This window comes from Rhyacophila brunnea, unplaced genomic scaffold (genome assembly GCF_057557595.1).
Source record: "Rhyacophila brunnea isolate RB1 unplaced genomic scaffold, BYU_Rbru_1.0 scaffold_3, whole genome shotgun sequence".
Lineage (NCBI taxonomy): Eukaryota > Metazoa > Arthropoda > Insecta > Trichoptera > Rhyacophilidae > Rhyacophila > Rhyacophila brunnea.
The window spans coordinates 10126496-10148723 of NW_028232965.1; the positions used below are offsets into that span (position 1 = coordinate 10126496).

General features: G+C 29.9%; 1 protein-coding gene across 1 annotated transcript in view; it reads right to left on the bottom strand.

The window, feature by feature from the left end:
* The window catches only part of Stacl (SH3 and cysteine-rich domain-containing protein), a 324840-nt gene that overhangs the window by 22457 nt on the left and 280155 nt on the right, over positions 1-22228 (bottom strand). The window contains exon 12 of the mRNA XM_085952491.1: positions 884-1050. Coding sequence (XP_085808617.1) covers positions 884-1050 — 167 coding nt within the window. The remainder of the gene's footprint in view (positions 1-883; positions 1051-22228) is intronic.

Sequence of the window (22228 nt, forward strand, 5' to 3'; positions counted from 1 at the left end):
GCATGAGCTTTGTGCTTTAGAACTGAGCTTTGATTTAAATCTTACACCTGCCCTCAGCTTCTCTGTATTGATCTAATGCAGTTTTACAGAGGTCAAAGCTCTCTGTAGCTCTACGAGGTAAAGCTTTCACACAACATTGTTTTATTTATTTAATGAAAATTTGAAAATTTTGTATAGAATTATGGTGGTAAAGTTTTTATTTAAAATTTTCTGCAAGAATATATTATATTTAGTTAATTTTGATTTTATTAGAGCATATTTACGACTAAAGATATTATCTATCATACATTATTATTTTTAGAATAATTATGATGCACCGAAACTACAGTGATAATAATTATGAATACAATAAAACCAAACACATTATATTACGATCAATTTTAAACTAGTTATATTTTAATGGTTTTTGAGAATTCTATGAGAATATCGAAGAATTAATATTATAAATGCAATATAAATAAATACATTATTAGTTCTATTTTATTAAGTATCTAACAGCGATTTCAAAAACTTAAAATTTTCTGACGATTTCATATCCCATTTTCAACAAAAAAACTACTTGTATAGTGTTATTCGAATACCGCAGAATTGACCGCTTGTTAACGATATTGTGTAATTACTATAGAAATTTAGTATTGCTATATTATATGTATAATAAAAACTTGCATATTCGTTTACATAATCTATTCTAACACATTGCGGAAAAATATTGATTTTTTAAAATATCGGTATAAATACGAGTATGTTAGTCAAATCGAGTTAAAGAATTTCACTTATATATACCAGCTACCTTAATATTAATGTTCCTCGGGTAAATTGAGCATTGATTTGCAGTGATTGTATAGGTAGTAAGTGCTGTGAAAATAGCAAAGGGGTAACTCACTTGTCTATGGGTTGGGTGGGCTGCGCCGGCTGTGAAGGTGGAGCGCTTTGGGCGGGCTTCAAGCTTTTGAAAGCTTTTAACCACTTGTTCTTCATACTTCCTGCGGAAGTCGAGGAAAGCTTCCGGTCAACGGTACCAGCGTCAGCTTTGGCCGCGAACAATTCTTTCTGTAATTGAAAAAAATAAAATCAATTTATATGAGCATTGTGAAACACATTTTCACGTCGTATTGTGAACAGCCAATTACGTGACATACAACCAAATTTCAAAATATAATTTTCACGTCGACATACCGAAGCCAAAGCAATTTCAATAGAAAAAAAACTAAGTACCTACTATGTTATAAGTGTTATAAGTTATAACCAATAATATTTTCTTACAGTTATTGCCATTATTTCAAATACCTACAATACGCTTTAGGTAGTACGTGTACTCATACAATTGGAGAGTAAAAATAAATAAAGCTTTATCACCAAATTTATAAAAAAAAGTTAATGACATTCGATATGGAAAATAATGTTATATGTGACTTGAGAAGAAAGGGCATCAGAACCAATAATGTTGATTTAACCCGTATCTGGAAATATGTACATAAACAGTTCACCGCAGGACACTTATTCGTGCGCCGCAGTACGTGAAACATGAGTTTGTGTAACATTTAATCAAATGAGGAGTTCTTCGTTGAACATTTTACCATGGAGTATATTTGTACGTATGCTACAACATGTGGCGAATTTTATGAGATGTCTTTACTAGGTTAGGTTAGATTAGGTTAGGTTATGTTAGGTTAGGATTAATCTAATCGGAACAGTACTATTTGCAAACTATCGCCGCATTTTGTAAGATACGTACAAATGTATTCCACGGTGAAATGTTTAACGAAGAACTCGTCATTTGATAAAATGTTATACGAACTCATGTTTCACGTACTGCGGCGCACGAATAAGTGTCCCACGATGAACTGCATACGTACAACTTACATGTAACCGATGTAACCCATTGACATTATATAAAAAAGAGTCTAACATAAAAGTATCGTTCGCCGTTAAGCATAAAGATCTCGCCGTGTGACACGCGTAGGCTTTTATTTATTAAAATAGTAAACATCATTAGAAATTAGAACCTATCAAATCTTACTTTGTGAACTTCCACAATGTTAATGATATTGGCATTGAAGTCTAGAATAAAACTTCATACTTAACCGTGGTTTGCATTTGGTGGCGTTTGGGTATTTTTATTAAATTCCAATCTTCAAATAATCGGTAGTCAACATTAAAAAACCTTATAATATTAAAGATATTTAATTCTGCTATTTGTCCAAGAATTTGAATACAACCGTTACTACAGCGAATGCAAACTGTAAAAAATCTGAAGCGATAATATATTATCGTTTGTAAATAATATACGTTTTACTATACCACTACTGACTATTTAATTAATTTTATATTACTGGTGTAAAATAATTTATACTAAACTAACCTAATTTTTCACAGTCACAATAATCATTTTTGATTAATTCAATTGGTTTGATTTTATTTTAAGTCTTTATAAATATACAGATAAAATATAAGCGCATATTAAAAGTCAGGCAAGACAACAATGTATTTTTAAAGTTATATTTCAAGCTTTGAATAAATATATATACGTACCTACCTATTGAAAGGGTGAATTGTGCTTGAATTTATAAAAAGCGAAAAATTCAATTACCGGATAGGTGAATACTTAATCTACTAGAGACATTTAGCCAAAAAGCTGGGAAATTGAGGATAATTAATATATAATTTACATTTTATAGTAGTACAATTTAGTCGATACATACCTAGTAGCATTAAAATGAAAAAATATTTGTTTAAGTTAACGATAAACTCACAATATGAAAACATCATTATGAAATGTGAGTTTGATACAATTTTATAGTCATGTTTACGAATAAAGTTTAGTTTATTAAGTTATCTATTATATAGCAAAAATATGTTTGAATACTTCATAGTTTTAGTTATTTAAGAAAAAAACATCTTTTATTCTATAAAATAAAAATGTACCTATATGAACATAAATTATTTTTATTTATATGAAATATAATATTGGTTCGGTCACCACAATATTGAAGATTCATTCAACAGTACCCTTTTTGTATTTTAATGTTGAAGTGCTGCCCGAATGTTACCAATAACTTCATTAACCAACGACTATAACCTAAATAAAATTAGCGAAATATGTACTATACAATAATTGAACTTAACTAAACTATTACTACTTCCTACTTTAAAATACTTTGCACAAAAACCACTCATATGACCGAACCATAAATAGTGTCTTCAACAATAATTACCAATGGAGCATTGAAAATCTAAATTTTCAGTATGGACAACTTAACTCATTATTAGAAAAGTTTACCATTGTATCAAAGCAAATTTTAATATATTTATACAATAATAGTATTAGTATTTTGTATTATCTAAGCATTAATAATAACTTGTGAATTGAACTACTATTTTCAGTGTGAAAGGTTCCTATGGTTTAATAGTTTCAAACCCCAAGGGGCAGAAAATATAATTTAAAAAAATTATAATATAAATAGCTTAAGTGTCTAGAGAATATAGTCTGCTTTGTGTTGGAATTTTCCAATTACTACGATCGTACTTGTATAGTGCTTGAGTATTCAATTAATTACCGAGAACCATTTAAATTGGGTACATAGCTTCATGACGTTACTCTGGCACTTAAAAGCGTCCTTGGGTGAGGTTTGCCGTTTTTGATTGTAAGATAAGAGAGGAATATTAAAATGGTTAAGTTCGATCGGGGTGGGGGTAAAGGAAAAGGTCGCTGATAACATCATGTTGTGTCTGTTTGAAAGGCAAATCGATAACGACAACACAAGCCTGTGGATGGTATTTGTAAGTATTTTCATGTCAAATTTTCCTACAACTTTTCAATGTCGCATTATTTATTCCGATATATATATTCTAAGTGAAATCGTGATGATATTTTTTATTTTTATGACTGAAGCTTACTAACTAATAAAAGTCTAATCGTAATACCAAAATAAACTTAAGGTCAGAACCATAAAGATTCTACAATATATTATACCTATGTCAAAAAAAATGATTGATTATATTGTATAATAATTCATTTCGGTAGCCACCATGTCATGATAATAATTATGTGAATTTATACATATTATTTTTTTGTACTCTTTACATTGATATTTATTGTAATTAGTTTTAGTGTTATAGTATCTCTTTCAAAATTATTATTATGTAGGTACAATATATTATAACAAATGAACATAATTATGTATGATCCATATTTTTTTGCGTTAATAAATTTTAAATAAAATTATTTTTTAGAGAAAGTATGACGAAACAGTTAGTGACTTCTCTTTACAACTTAAAAAAAAGACAAATTACTTTCTATTTTTAATAAAAGCGTAAATACCACAATAGCTATCATTTAAAAAAAATATTTTTCGTTGAAATCAATGTAATTAGTTATCAAACAAATATTGTCTAGTTCGACAAAAAAGTGAAAATTTAATACTCGTATTTAGACAACAATACGATAAACCAATCTGATATGAAAAAAAAATGTGGGAATAATTACAATCTATTTTGATATAAACATACATATAATATACGTTTTTAGATATTAAGCGATACACAATATAACTTATATGTACTTTCTTCATTACCTTGATTTATATTTAATATATTCGAAATTATTTTATAACCTACATGTTTTTTTCTTTATTAATTTTGTTACTTACGTCTTTACATTATGTTTTTTTTGCATAACTATAATTCATTTCCTTACATATTCCGCAAAATTTACATAAATCATTCTTTGAAAAAAAGGTGTTGCTTTGAAAAAAATACACTTACTTATTTGAATAATGCTTGATTATAATGGCTATACAGTGAAATATAGTATAAAGTGACAAAGTACCTGTTCAAATCACGGAACACACCACCTAGTTTAATGCTAAATAACGCGTCATTGCTTTAAAAGTAGCATGAGTCAGACGAACCCTCATTAAGGTCGTTCGGAACAGCGGTTTCGCGAAATTCGCCCGATTAAGTCAGCGGGACGACCAATTTTCCGATACTGAATCTTGTTACCTCTTGACAAAATGTATTTGGAATAGATGGGACAGTGATTGGTTGGCGGGGGGAGGCTTAATACATGGGGGCGGGCGGATATCCGGCGCGGGAAGCCGTTCCAGGTACGCTCCGTTCGCTGCTTACAACAAAGCTGCCTGCAGATTTATGCGACTATTATACTAATGTAATGCGCGGTACTTCGATATCAGAAGAAAATTTGCTAATATTGGCTTCATACAAACTAAAGTAATATTATGTTTAATCGGACTTATGACGTTCTATATTTAATTTAAATACTCTGAAAATTTATTTAAAGCCTAACAAATACTCGAATATAAATCAAAAAGAGCCAGTAACGTCCCTAGGCAAAGCGCCGTCCTTGGTTAATGATGCTATTTTCTTTAGATAAAATAATAATTTTAAATTAGTAAAACAACCCATTTTTTGATTTGTGTCATAACATCAAATAACCCTACAAGGATTGATCATTTATTCAGTTATATACAATAATATCTCGGTTGATTTCTTATTGAACAGTATTTTTAGAGCATTGCTAAATTCTCTAAATATAATTCAAAAATTCTAAATGAAACACATTTTCTTTTAATATCAATATGGGTTCAAATATCATTTGATTTGTACTAGATTTTTTTCCAAATATGTAAGAGAATATGTTTGATATTCTTACAAAGGGTTCTGCAGAACAGAGCACACTCCTAAAGAAAACCGTATTTTTTTCTATGAAACTATACTACGCCCAGTACCTATTAATATATGGATCAGAGGCTGTGTTGCCAAATATTGTCATTCACAAAAATATTCCAGATTGGTTGAGAAAATAACCCCGATGCTAGATTATCTCAAGATTTTAAGAAATTTCTTGAAACTAGCATTTCAAAAAACATGTCATAATGATCATCACTTTTAACAACAATAATTTCTTGTTTACCACTAATAAAATTAATACAAGAAGTTTAGTCATCATTCTGTATATATTTTTTTATTTTATTTATACGGTATGAGGTAGAAAAGACCAGCATGTCGATTTTCAAGCAAATTTGATTTTTAGCTTTATTGTGAGTAGTTTACGGTCTCGAAAAACGCGGATTTAAAGTCATACGTCAGATGCGAATTTTGCAAACAAGATTACTTAGCCTATTAAAAATGCTAAATATGCCAAGAAAAACTTGGTAACGAAGATCACAGTGCTGGGTATTCAGCAAACATAAATATGGATAACTTTGAGAGTTTTGAGAAGAATCTTTGGGGTTGTTAAAGTAAATGGGATTTAATAATCGGCAATAACGAGAAGCTATACCATACACACTTTACGATTACACTGAATTTACTAAGTGTAAAGAATACCGGAGAAATTACTAGCAAAGTGGTGTACATGCACATCTCCCGAGTGCAAAAGATGATATTATTATGGACGGGATAAACTGAGATAGCTGGACTGCGCCACGGGGGACTTTAGGATGTTTGAATAAATCAACTGGAAAGTGACGGTACTGGATCGTCTAGAATGAAAACAGTTTTGGAGGACGACAAGACCTGCCGACTCTTATAGTGTCAGAGGTAATAATAACGATTGTTCCAAATCATGAGCGTAACTGTTATTCGATCAAATTTAATTTGAATAAAAAATAAGGCAGATGAATAATTATTTTCCCTTTAATATTTATCGGTTTATCAGAAAAAAATGTTTTTCACAATACGACAGTGATCATTTTTTTGAGTATATATGAGATATGTTTATTTTCAATATAAGTACGAGATTGTTTGGAAACTTATTCAAGCAAAATATCAATTTCGATAAACACGAGAGATAGGAAATATGAGTAGGTGTTGTGAGAATTCCCGGGATATATTATCTATTTGTGAAACGTGAATATATATATTAATGAAAATGAATACCAAATGTCAAGAGGAATCAGTATTTCCCATATCTATATAATAACATAATATTATTATATAGGTATACACTTATGTATTTAACTATCACGACCAATAACAATTTTATTGTATTGGATGTATGTATGTATAAATATAAAAGAATCAGAAATGCTGTGAACCAAAATGAATGTCACATAGTACATAACCAAAGCATATGAGCGATCATTGTTACTTTTAGTTAGTATTAACGTTGTATGTATTTATAATTAGTTTATTGAAAGCGGAATATTACACAATTATCGGTCTTATACTTTGGCAAAATTTATTTTGCATTCTCTTATCAGTTATCACATTCGAAATTTGGACCAATACTCTTACTGAGTTGACCGTTATGTGGTGATACTGTATAGTGTATATCCGTATCAGACAAGATACTGATTGAATGGTTGTCTTCTAAATTTTTTAAATAGACTAAACTTTTTACTTTTTGTATTTACTGTTTATATTCTTTGTATACTGTTTATTTGATGCTGCTTCTATTTATTTGTTTTTAAATACTCTCTTTTTATTACCCCCCCCCCCTACGCAATATGTGCGAACGTCAAAATTCACTATATGTAAGTACATAAATTAACAAATTTAAAATTTGATAATTTGGAATTCTTTGAATTTGAATTTGGTGTGGGAAAAAACGACAGGTTCTAGGATATATGAAATCTAATTATTGGCTCAGTGTCAGAAAGACAGCACCGTTAAAATGATATAGCTGTGAAACCAAATCTTCTGGAATAATAAATTATAATTTTCCACAAGGTCTGAGAATCAACAATGTTCGTTAAAATAAAGGTACTCTCAATAAAAAAAATCAATATGTATGTTATTTCACCCCCACGACACAGTAGGTAGATAAATTAAACAGTCTCCCCTCTTCAAAAATGTTTTCAACAATTATACAATTTTAAAGTTTTCCCAATTCCAACAAAGCATAATTATATATTCAAAAGAACTTCTGCAAAATAACTTTTGTAAAAAAAAATTAACATGATATTACTTTCTAACTTGACTACGATTAAATAGGTTTCGAAAAAATCATAAAGTTTTTATTCTAAAAAATATTTTTCACAAAATAAAATGTCATTATAATAATATATTATATCTACTTAAATATACCGCTATAATAGAGTGAGTGCAGCCTACATACAGTGATATTTTGGATAACAAAATTTTTGTACCGCGTTTTGTAAAAAAATTGTATACCATCTCTTATAATTGGCAGGAAAAGATTTCTGTGTAAAAAGACCTCATTACAAGCCCCCAAAGCTTTAGAATAGACACATTATTTTGTAAGATCGTAAGAATAATAATAGGATTATATTATATTATAGTATTCTTCTTCGGCCATGTCCGATCCTAATAAGATCATATGGGGCTCCACAGAGTGGAGGTTTGCATTAACAGATTTTGTTTTTATGAGAAATGTATGTCAGCCACTTGCTCAACCTATTAGGTCCCTACTCTGACTCATACACAAATTGAAAAACAATATGTGTACTTGCCAGACCCAGGATTCGAACCTGGAACCCACGGCATTATAGGCCGACGCTTAAGCCGCACGGCCATCGTAGGGTAGTATATACCTATATATATATATATTATATATGCTATAATATTATAATAGCTGTTATAATAAATTAGGAATATATATAATATTTACTTCGTAGTCTGCATTAATTAATAAGCTTTTATTAATTAAAACTAAGTATTCCTACGTCCCAAAATGTAACAACCCTTTAGCAACGTTACATGGCTGTAAACATTCAAATATTGATGATGTCATGCTTTTTTGCGTTTTCGCGGGAAACTTGTGAAATGTTCGCGCGATCGAATTCTGTGAAGCACTCATTAGCAAAAAAGCATTTCTGTGAATATTACCACTACATAAGGTCGCGATAAATCACGGCGTATACCTATTTAAAATCATGAGTAAAGCCTGTATGAAAAGTTCAAATATTGACTGACAAAATAATAAATAGACTAGATATGATTTTTATGAGTCATAAATGAATAAAATAATATTTGAAATTTCGTACTAAAATTTGTATTAAAAATCAATACTATACATCAGTACTTTCAAACCTTTTTCATGACATGGCACTCTCTTTCAATTATAATTATTTCATGAAATACGGAAAAATGCTTGTGGATATAGTAACTTATCATTTTTTTAAAAATTCTAATTGGATTGAGATATACATAAAAGAGACCCAACCAAGGTTTTAAGGTATTTTGGGTTATGAATGGGAACTAGCCCTAAATATCCCAAATTTCAATTTGTTTTTGTTTAACGGACAGAAATTCTAAACGTCTAAATTTTTGTTATAAAAAAGAAACCAACTGAAAAGTATCTGTTGCCTTAAGTTATTTTGCTTAGGTTATTAGAGATATACAAATATTTATTTGTCGTTGGATATTTTATGAGAAATAAATAGTTTACGACTTTGCAAGTAATATGGAATAATAAAATAAAAGAATCACCTGTTGGTTCCTTTATGTAAAATAGTTTCTTGTAGTGATTGTTTGTATGAAAAATGTCATAAAGTAAAAAGGTACTAACTGTATTATTGATTAATATGAATAAAATATATATTACTGCATTTTATATTCTTTAATTATTGGTAATATATATATATATATATTAATACTATCCACAGTATTTAATAGTTTTTAAGTTTGCAACATTCAAATAAAGTATCTAATATCACGTACAGTCTTTGAAAGCTCAATTTATCTCTATTTAGATTTTTTTCAGTTGGGCCCTTTATGTTTATCTTAATCCAATTTATGCATATTTGCTCATTTTACTCATTAAAAATCTCCCTTTAAAATAAATACCACAGAAGTATAAGAAAATAGGTAATATTTTCTTATAATAATTAAAAGTGTAGTGTAATTTTCTGAGCACATAAAAATGCAGAAATGTTATGTTATGATTAAATTTCGTAGCAAAATCTTATTTCGTAGCAAACGTCTATCCGTGTAAAACACGTATTACCCGAATTTGAGACGTTTTAGAATAATTAACTTTACTTTTAAAAAAGTCTTCCTATTGTTACATTTGTTCCAGGTGATGTAAAATGCAACAAATTGCCCGACTTTGAGTAGAAGCTTAAATTTGACTGTAACAATATTTTACGTCACATTTCTCAATCGCGCTTGGCACACTGGTATACCACTAAACATAGCTTGGGAAGCTCTGTGATAGATAATATCTTTTGTGAGCAGGTATTGGAATTTAATATCCATTAAATATCTGAATACACAAAACTGGCTATATGTACTTATGTACATTTTTATAAACTTGTTAGCTTACCCATGTGATATTAAAAAAATCGTTTGGATTTTGATAGGATGTCTGATAAAAAATGACAGTCGGTTGACGCGCATTAATATATAATTATTTTTCCTTGTAGACCAATGAACTAAACTTTACCTGAATTTTGTAAATTTGTCGATAACTGTCATTAGACTATCAATGTAAACTTGAAACAAAGGCAAATTCTGACGGTTTATATGAACAACTACTCACAATAAGTACTTTATAATTTACATTGTCACGAAATACTGAACAAAAGACCTCTTCGATATAAACTATAAACTGACAGTATGTTTACAATTTCTGTCAATAATGGCGGCCATTTTTTATTTATAACTTCAATACAATTATTATCAGGTAGGTACCTATTTAAGACTATTTATATATAAAAAAACTAAAAGTTTAAAGTAGAATAATAATATTTCATTTAAAGTAGTTTAATTGGTAAAATATATTGGATATACTATCAGCTATGTTAATGACATTCAATTTTCAATAAAGGTTGAATGGTGTCAAATTCTTTTGGCAGTGCAGGGAACTCGTTTTAGTGTTGGTTTCGTTACTTTCAAAAGAAATTAACTCCATTCCAAAATGATTTTGCCGTGGTCATAATGCCAAAAGAATAATAATTTGTCCTTCCTCTACCAAGTACCTACGTAAGTATGATTTATGTCGAGTCTGAACAAGCTGTCAGCTTTTACAATTTAAAGAATGAAAGAATACTCTTTATAAACATTCTTTCAAATCTTTATAATACCATGCATGAAAACAGTAGCAGAAGAAAATGTGTAAAGGTATTTCACAAAATATATCTGTCAATAATACTATTTTAGCTATTTAACAATAAAAAAGTAGAATTTGAACAGTCAATCTTCATAAATTATACACATCCGTTCAAAACATCGTGAAAAAAAACAATGCTTTTACCTATCTAGATGTAGGTACGATGATTTATAACATGCCATTCCCGACAGACAAGTATGTCACATATATAAACACAGACAATGTTTGTCTCTGAATAACATTATTTATGCTGTCAGAATCGAGGGGCAATAATGCTATTTTGCATTGCATGTTTATGGATTCTCCCAAGACGGCATAAGCGCACAGCATGTAACGTGTTGTATCTGTCGTCATCTTCCAAGGCACTATAAATCCATCGATCGTCCTTCACGACGGTTCTCCGGCACGCGACGCTACTGAGTCCACCTCTAAATTCACGTTTCGCCCCAATTTCAAGCAGCGGCGGGCCGAACCAAAGCAAAATCGATAGGCAAAAGTTTAGTCCATGTGAGTAACGACCCGCTACGGAAGCTCTGGATTACACGCACCAGTGGCTCGGTCGATTTATCGTCCAGTCGCCCGACCATGGCTTGTAACTTTATAAACATTTTCCCAAATCGCCCGGTTGGCCTGAATATGTCAACGGTACATGAGACCCCCTGTAGTAACAATATACTTTCAACGCTTCGTAACATTTTTTATGTTAATTTATTCAATTAACATCTATACCTCCATAACACATAAAAAAATGTGTATTATTAAGTCGTCCCAAAAAACAAACTAATACCATATCGTCTCTGTTCTGGCAGAACACACTAACTGGAGAATACTAATTTTGAGTAATTTGACTTTGAAGTTGTTGAAATGTTTGAAAATAATGGTCTATCATGTGAGTTTATTAAGTAATCGTAAAAAGGATGACTTTAAAATAAAGACTGTTTATTTATTAAGAAGGTTTCCAGACGGTAAAGTTTGAAATAAGGAACATTTTGGTATAACTAACTCAATATATCATTTTTTCGAATTAGTGTCTTCTGCCAGAACAGTGACGATATGATGTTTAGGAACTGAAATATATGTCGTTAACTTAACTGAAATAATTTTATTCAATAAAATATAAAAGTTACGAAATTTAGAAAGCGTTGTAGAAAGTATTGTCAAAAGTATTATAAATTAGATAGATAGTAGAAATTATATAGGATACGTATAGCTTAGTGGTCAGGACACATGAGCACGAATCCCGGGGGGGGGGGGCAGTTTCGAAACCTACTGGGTGTTTTAATAATGTAGGGTTTTTTCATCAAGAATTGACAGTTAAAAAGTGCATTTTAAATTTGTTTGTGTTGGAAGAATACAATTTGAAAATTGTATTCTCTCCCACGTGTTGTTTTCTCATCAATTAAATGAAATTGCCTACCAACCAAACCCGCTACGTAAAACACTAGGTCTTAATCGGCCGCATTCAAAAGCTCTGTGATGCGTCGCATTTAATGTTTTTAAATGTGAAAATATCTCAGGAAGACTAAGGTTATCACGTAATCAAATATGATTAATATTTTTTTAAACGGTCGGTAGAGTAAAAGAAAAAAATGATAGAAAAGCACAAATAGAAAGAAAAGCTGTCAATCCAACATAGAGATGAAATCCTTTCGCTGACAATATGTTAAAGTACAGTAAAATTGGTCATACTGGCAACAATGTCCGATGGCCCTTTATTTTCTGATCAAAAACGATAGTTCGAATTTATAAATATTTTCCACTCCGTATTCCATGACACGCAAAGTATGTGTCAGTAGAAGACTTATAAATTGTTGCAATCATCTGGGAAATCCGATGTTTGTCTTAATATTCTGACTAAGCATGCCTAAAAGACATGGATGACACAAACGGACATTAACAGTCATCATATTAATAATTATAACCGTTATACCACAAAAATTAAATACCCACAATAACTATAACTATAAGGGCAGGTGTTCATCGTTGGAGTAATTGGGTGGTATGTATTTGAAAAAGCGCGAGGTAAATGCGAAAATCAGTGGCACTTTCTTCCTTAAAAAATCAATATCAAATTCTTATAGACAGTTTTTCGAAATGGACCCATTTATCTGTGTTGGCCTTCTGCAAGTAACTTTTAATACTATATTTTACTGTTACAATAAATTATTGCCTAAAATGTCAAAACCCTTATTATTATAATCATTATTATTCGAGTCCTTTTAGTTTCACCAACAAGAGAGTGAGTAAATAACAAATTACGAACAACATGTCAAAATCACCGAATGAAATGAAATTTTAATTAAGTAAACATGTATGTGTGTGTAGATTTTGTAAGCGCTTTTGTATCGTTGATAGAAAATAATAAAGCACTTATAGGTAGGTTGAATGATTTGGGCTAAAAATAACAATACTTTATTTTTTTAATGGTCAAAACGTATATTATAGTATTCCATTAGTTGGAGTCATACAACTCGGAGTTAGTAAATTATTGATTATTATTGCCAAGCTTTAAAATTTTATTTGATTGTATTATATGTCGTTTTTATTATTTAATTTAATTTATTAATTATTTTATTGACAATATCCCTATGAAATGACAAAATCGGTCCTGGCTAAGTACTAGTACGACATATTATTCTGTAGTATTTAAATTAATATTTTGTATGGTTTAAAGATATCTAATTTTAAATGAAATATTTACAAAAATTTACTATATATCTTTTACTGTTTAGCCAAATATTTTTTTATTAAGAATTTCGAAGGTATATGTTTAAACAGTAACTAAACTACGTGACATGAGGTCCTCTTAGCAGAATGAGTGAATTTTATTATTACCATATTATAATACTAAAATATGCGATATAACGTCCGGCTGAATATGGAAAACCGTTAAAATATTTTAAAATTATACATTAGAAGGAATCCTGGAATAAATTTATGGCAATTAATGAACAAGAGAATTCTATTTAATGATAAATGCATAATCTACACCAACATCCGCGACGTTAAATACATATTAAAATGCTCTGATTGATGTAGAAGGGAAAGTATGAATAAATCCCAAAATGCTTCATGGATGCCACTGAGGGGGAAAGACCTCATGTACGATAAAGAATTCACTAGGAAGATATTGCGGGGAAGAGTATCAAGGAGCTACTGCTGTTGATCGACTGGAGAGGAGCAACGGAGGCCATGACTCTATTTGGACTGTAGCACAATTTATGATGATTATGAAGATGAAATAAATAAAATAGTAGAATATTTTATATATATATATCTATATGTCATACGTATATTTATGTACATTTTAACAGAGCTCTACATTTGGTAACATACGTGGGTAAAGCTTTAAACAAAGGCAAATTACTTTTAATTCTATGGGTCGTGGCATACAATAAAATTGTAGTTAAATGTATTATAAGTACAACAACCATTAAATATTTTTTAATTGTCCCAGTCAACAAAACTATTAAATTATTTCAATCGGAAATACTATTTTAAACAATGAAAAACATAATTATTCTTATATCGTATTCCTTGTACCTAAAATATATATTTTTTAAATTGTATGGGTAGTGAGTTGGGTTGGTGTAAAAAATGGTATTTTAAAATATTACTATTTTTGGGTAACTACCAATTATTACCAGTCTTTACATATTACAGAACCTCCTAGTAAAATTAAAGTATCGATAAATGGGTAGTATCTAGTTATTGAAAATACAGAAAAAATATTGAGATATTACATTTGCTGGAATTATTATTTCTACTATATCAACTCACGCTGCCTGTCATGTTGTAGACGTTGGCTATTGCAGGACCTGTTCTCGAATCTCTGCGCTCAGGAAAGCTGCTGTGTCTTCGAAGCCTCTTGGAGCGATCCCCTCGACCTTGGTTCAGGAGATCAGTCTTTTGGGAGAGCATTAAGTAGTGCAGTTTATAAACTATATCCATGGCGGAGCGCCTGAACACTTCGTTGAGGTTTACTTTATTCGACGCAATGATGAATTCGTTAATGACTATCTTAAGACGTATAACAGTGACTTAACACTTTAATTTTATAATAAAATTATTATAAAAAATGTAAAAAACTATTGAAATGTTTTATAAAATGATTAAAAGTACAAAATTTGTAAATACGGTATAATATGAGCAGGACAATTTGTGGTAAAGTTGTAGGCACTTGATACCAAATTGACTGTTTGTTTTTTGAATTTTGTTAAGTTTTCACCTAGCAGTACCTGTAATTAAATTGATGTATTATATAACTAATAGTAAGCTTTAAATCCGTTATTATTAAAACTAAATTTCAAATAAGATTGATATATTATTTTTAGATGTAACTCAGTATTAAAATAAATCTGATTTAATCCTATCGACTATTCGTTGCTGTGTAAAGCACTTCAAATGATTCCAATACATTTCAATTCAAATAACATAACACATTCAAAAACAATGTGGTGCTGTGACAATATTAGTCAGTATTTAATGATAACAATTATTATGTATTCGAAATAAAATCGCTGTGTGTGATTAAAGTATTGTTGTAAAACTGAGCACTGAACTTAATTTAATGATGTAAAATTTGTTAGAATTAATTAATACTGATTTAAAAATAGTCTTATTTTTCTTGAAACTTATCAATAACTCCGATGTAAAATAAATGGAAAACTTTACACAAAGACTTGTTAGAAAAAACACTGTATATATTCAGACTATGTAGTGACTATTTGATAAACGTATCGCGACTGTGACGTAGAGCTTTTGAAAAGCTCTGTGCTTGGACGGATGTGTGAACTTTCCCCGGCAAGTGCCTCAGTGGACTAAGGACCGCATGTTCATCCACTCGGACTGTAGTTGACTGAGCTCACGGGGTTGGATCAGCTGTCCACGTGACCCGAGGAATGGAAGAGTCTGTAACCATGGCGACGTGGCCAAACAAAGTTGGACGGACCTTACGTAAAGCGATCGCACGCGTAGCAGAGTGAGGTCGGCCGGTGCAATAAAGGTGTGTTTCAATGTGGAAATTACTATTGAAATTTTTATTCCTTTGAAGTTTCCCCTTTTTTAATTAACGTGATTAATTGCGAAAAACAACGTTGGCTTTGTTTGATATCATTCTCAATTTCTTTACGCCTTTTCACGTTTTAAAACAGCTTGTACGCTGTAAAGCCTTATTAAATACTGACGCAAATCATTAGAATTCATACATATTTACCTAATATATTATGATAGCTATAAGTTTTAGAGTTTCATAGATAATAGCGTTTTTTTGTATTATTATGTAGGTATTATAAAGTAAACTGTAAGTATATGCGAGAGGTATACTTTACAGGAGAGCCAAATTGGTATGTTTTTACACATAGTAATTATATATTAAGGTAAGTATGTATTAATGTGCATGAACTTTTATATTTCAAAAACATATATTCATGTTCTATTCCAAGTGTTAGAATTAAGCACTAGAATGATAACAATTATTGCGAACATAATATTTAATCAGGGCTTCGATCCGTTATTTTTTTATCGTTTCGTTTTTCGTTCCGGTTCAAGTAAAAATATATATATCGGTTTGGTTCCGGTTCTTGTTCCGACAAAAATAACGGTTTGTCCGGTTTTCGGTTCAGCTCCGAGTGATTAATTTTTAAATGTTTTTATTTGTATTACAATTTATTTTGTACCATAATTTAGAACATTTTATGTATGATAGCCCGGTGCCATGCTCTGAAACCAATGGTTATGGTGCACCGTACTGCCATAGTCATGTATATATATATATATATTTTTTATAATATATTATAATTTATGAGAATTATGTCGAGATATGTCACACGATCATGAATGATTTCTTTGCGCCTTGAATTTGACGCACACATTTCAAATGAAAAACCGAACCGAAAAAACTGAAATTGTTTTTCGGTTCGCTTCCGGTTTTCTTTCCGACGAAAATAACGGTTTTTCTGGTTTTCAGTTCAGTGATGGTTCGAAGCCCTGATTTAAATTTAGGTAATATGTATGTAGATATATATATATATATATATTTAAACTTGTTTATTTAATTTTGTCGTCCATTGTAATTACAATATTTATTTTAGATGTATAAATTTGAAAAGCCTCGGAAACATACCTACCATACATTAGAAATATCTTGAATACAATTGGATTCATATATTTCGCTTACCGGGAATGTTTTTAAACCAAATAAGTCTAATTGATTGAGTCGAGACGGTAGATTAATTTAGGAGTATCCAAACTTTTTCATTCTTGGGCTACACACATTGACAATTTTTTGAAAGCGGACAGAGCCAAGGCGTTATTTTTAGTTTGTTTTATCTTAATTTTTTTAAAAATAATTTAAATACTGTTGTTTTCTTAAATGTACGTGTGTATGACCATTTAATTTTACCTTCCTTTGAGACTAATACATTAAAAAAAATGCTCCAATTTAAGTTTGGTTCGACGCGATATTTAAAGAAGCAGCTGAAAATCGTGTAAAGGTAAAAATAAAATATGAAGGTTGGGGGCCGGCTTTGTGCGCTCGTGGGACGCATTTGGCCTGCGGACCGTAGTTTGAGGATTCCTGGATTAATCCACTATTTCCTCAGTATCTATTAGCTTAATAGATTTGCATATTTAAATAAATTAATTAATACTGTTAGATGTTTGAAAAGATTACTACATTTTAGATTAACTTTACTATGTAAGTAATATGTTTTTGTCAGTTATAATAGATCTCGTTGAAATATAAAAAAAAACATTTGAAATAATAACTTGGTATAAAGTGTTTAAAAAAACAATAAAGCAAATCACTAACAGAAACGAAGATCAAAGTATTTTTTTACAAAGCGTCCTTGGTCGTGTGTAGTTTCATTGAATGTTTCCGACCCACATTCACAGCAAGGTTGCTTTTAATTTTATTATTGTGTCAAAGCGAATTATATTGTCGTAAAAATGCTATCTAGAAAGGAAAGGTTTGCGACAAAACAGGTCAAATTGTGATTGAAATATACACATTTGACATAAAAACAGGCTACGTATTATTTATGTGATACCTACGTACCAATTAATAAAAAAAGTGTCTAATTTATTATTAAATATTAAACATATTTAATTTTGTAAACACTTCTGAGAAAATATATTATACATTACCAATAGAAAAAATCTTTTTGAAAAAAGTAAGACACCCCGCAGGATCGAACCTGTATCACTTGGGTATCGCGCCCACGCACATATACAACTATGCTAAAGGAGTCATACTTAATTGCGACAAATTTTAAATAATGGCCTTTAATCAAATATTTCTTTTATTCAACGAATAATTCACAAGATTTTGAGAATGTTACATTTCATATATTGAACATAAATAAATTGAAAACACCTCAGATACATAGCCACTAGAAAAAATAATATTTGAAAACGAGGTTCGTATTTTTTTCAAATATGATTTTTTCTAGTGGGTAGGTATCTGAGGTGTTTTCGAGTTATGTGTGTTCAATAATGCATTTTAATATTCATTGAAGCGCTTTCCAAATTGAGGTACTATTGGCGATCGGTTTTTGTATTTTAAATCAAAGTAGGTATTACTTTAATAACTAACTGATGTCACGGATTACTCCAAGATTTTTTATTGTAACTTACTTGAACTTGGTAATAATTTTTAATTAACTATTTTTTTTTGAACAAAAAAATAGTTAATTAACAAATATTACTTTAGTACTATGAACTGTCAATATTAATAATGGTAAAACAGTCTAATAAAACAGTACAATATGTAGAAGGTTCTTATTTCACTAAGGTTAATAATAATCAGGAACGGCATCGTTCGCTTCAATTGTAATCGTAACCGGAACATCGTCAACTGATACAAAAAATACAATTTTATTTATACTAGAAAAATATTTATTAAAGATAACATCAGACGATGTCTCATTGAAGCGGTCGAAACCGGTCCTGATCATTATTAAATTGAATGAAATATATACTACATACAATAATGCTAAAAAATACTGACACAGGCTGCATTTGCAATAATCCAATTAAATTGGACGAAATATTTATAATAACGATCGGTTCAGGTTCGGTAATTCAGGATTAAATTGATAATTACAAATGTGTAAAATAAATAACTCTTCATATTTAAAAAAATAATAAAATAATATCAGGGCTAGCGAACTTTCTTATACAAATGTGTTAAATTATATCTTGAAAAAAATGTTCAGCCGTCACGGAAATAAAATAAAAAACTAAAATAGCTTTAACTAAGTTTTTCATCGCTGGTTTATTGTAAAAATTTACTAAAAAATAATATGTAGAACAATTATTTTCTAAATTTACAATTCAATCAGATATTTTTGTTGTTCGTGTGGTGTTAATTTATTTATTCACGGATTTCAATTGAAGATAATTGAAAACACAATTTATAAGAAAATGCTACACATATTTCAATCAAATCAATACATTGGCGATGTTTACTATCTATTTGTAATAATTTATCGATGAAAATAGTTGTTTACAGTCATATGTTTACTAAAACATAGTGAAAATAATGGTTTGCTATGAATTTTTCATAGAACTTTATTTATATATTAACTATAATATGGTGATATGTTACAATATTTTATACGTAATACAGTAATAGGTACTAATACTTTTATTACTAAAATATTGCTAAGGGTGTATAAAAAAATGAAAATTTAGCGTAATCTGTTAAATAAAAAATTGCAATGTGCACCAATCGTCCGTAGTGGTAATTTTTCCATTATTACCATATTATTACCATGACTGTAATATCAAGAAAACACAAACGGTTCACTATGAAACGGCGATTCCGAATATTAAAATTAAAATGGAGATTGTACCTACAACTGAAATAAGTATAATACACGTCTACTTTTCTGATGTGATAATTATACGATGCAATCCATTATGTATCTTTTATTCATTTCAGTCGTATAACTAAGAAAATACGTTAGCATATAAAAGCTTATCGATAAAATTCAAGGGCATCTGTACAACCTTGCCTTAAGACTGAAGAACCTTTATTTGCGTGCCAGGTGAGACATTTCCCATGTCATATTTCACCATAAAACTTTGTTGTATTTTATATACGTTAAATGAAATAGAGAAGCTAGTAAACTTAACACAGAACATAACTGAAAGGCGTAGATAACAAACATTATGTACCTACTAAACAATATTTTTTATTTTATGCATTCATTGTATTTTAATTATGATTTTGGAATGTATATACTTAACATTGAAATCCGTGATTATTATCGATCATATTAATTGTTATTTCGTTAGAAAAGCTGCATAATATACGGTCGCCTACCCACATATTTCTAAAAAGATGTTTTAAGATAGTCATGTAATAAAAATAAAATAGCTAGCGAGATAACTATTATATTTGTTAGGAATAAGTTTTTAGTAAATAATGAAAACAAAAATGCTTACCAAATGCGTTCGAAGTGACACCCAGCCCATAACGATTTTTGAAATATTTTGTTAGAATTAAAATGACTTTATTCGATAAACTGTTCAATGAAAATTGTTAAAAAATACCTCACTCTAAAAATCACAGATCCTTTTAATAGTTCACAATGTTTTTCAAAAGCACCAATGTCATATAAATGTTGGGAATATTGAACACAGCACGTATAATAATAATTTTATTAACTAGAGGTATTTATTTGTAATATTAAAATATGCTTTCACAGAAAATGATATTGATATTATTTGATATCGCTCACTTGATTATTTAATGATATATGGTTGTCTTATTCTAGAACGCATCCGAAAAGAATTGATATTATTTTGTACATCGACAACCGGTTAAAAGAGAACGAATCGCGTGATAAATGGTCGTTACCGAGCGCGATTTTGGTAATATTTTCGTTCGGCGAATGGTGTCATGGGATATGTAAACAAAGGATCTCGGTACATTTGAGGGAGATTTGTGAATGGGCTAGGAGGGCTGGTGAGGCCATCGGGAGACGATCGCGACGTAACGAGAGCTGCCTGCGTCACTGATGGGATCGTCTGCCTCCGCCGTTGCAGATAAACACAGGCGTCCGTGGAAGGGATTGATCTCGATTTTATATTATTACCATATAAATAAACGTCTATCTGTTATACTCCACACCGTCTTCCATAATTAAAAAAAAATATTAAATCACAAATTGTATACAATACAAGGTAATAATTATCCAATAAATTAGATTACACGAACTTATTAAAAATAATTACAAGATAAAAAGAACTTTTTATATAGCACGTTTTTAAATTTTCTGTTGAATCATATAAACTTGACAATTCATTTATTAATAAATAATTTTATTTGTACTTGATAGAAATACTGAATAAATATAGAATACTGAAATGTCATTATGACATTTCATATTGATTTCCATAGTAACGCACGTATATATTAATAATTTAGTTGATAGGACTCCCTTAGCAACCAATAATAGTATTTTACTTTTTACGATTTTTTTTTCCGAAATAACTTTCCATACAAAACATAATTAACTGAAAATAAATTCAATTTGCTTAAAGATGGCTAAAAGTATTAAAATAATGAATTTTCGTCGTGTTCTGATATATTCTAAAAGTTTCAAATGTATAGCTAGCCGGGAAGTTAGTTAAAAATCTTCAATCGTCCAATACGAATCTTGGACAAACAAGAATACGAGCTAATAAAAACGTGGTAATAATATGAATTAAAAGTTCCGTTCCACCGTCTAATATAATAGTATGAATAAATTGAATTCCGTCAGAATTTTCAAGTATGAGACAATCACCTAGGTCCTAGGTAAGTAATGCGTTGTGACCTCACGACAAATTGAGCATGGAGTCCTGGATGAAAAATTAGTGCCTACGTGTGTATCACGACAGAAAGCTTCTCACTATAAAGATAATGATCTCAGTATCACGATGAAAGGAACAATTTTTATCAGGATTTTAAATAATTAACAACAACGAACTGTCAAAATATGAAAGAGATTATAATTTTCACATAAAAACCAGGAAACGATATGATGTAGATATAAGGAGTTGAATGAAAATTCGTAGAAAACACCATTTTATTTAAGGTACATACCTATAGTTCACAAGGCTAAGTTAGTTCACATTAAAGTGATATGATAACTATTCTCAAAGCCTTGGAATTCCAGCATTTTAAATACAAAAATTAGAATT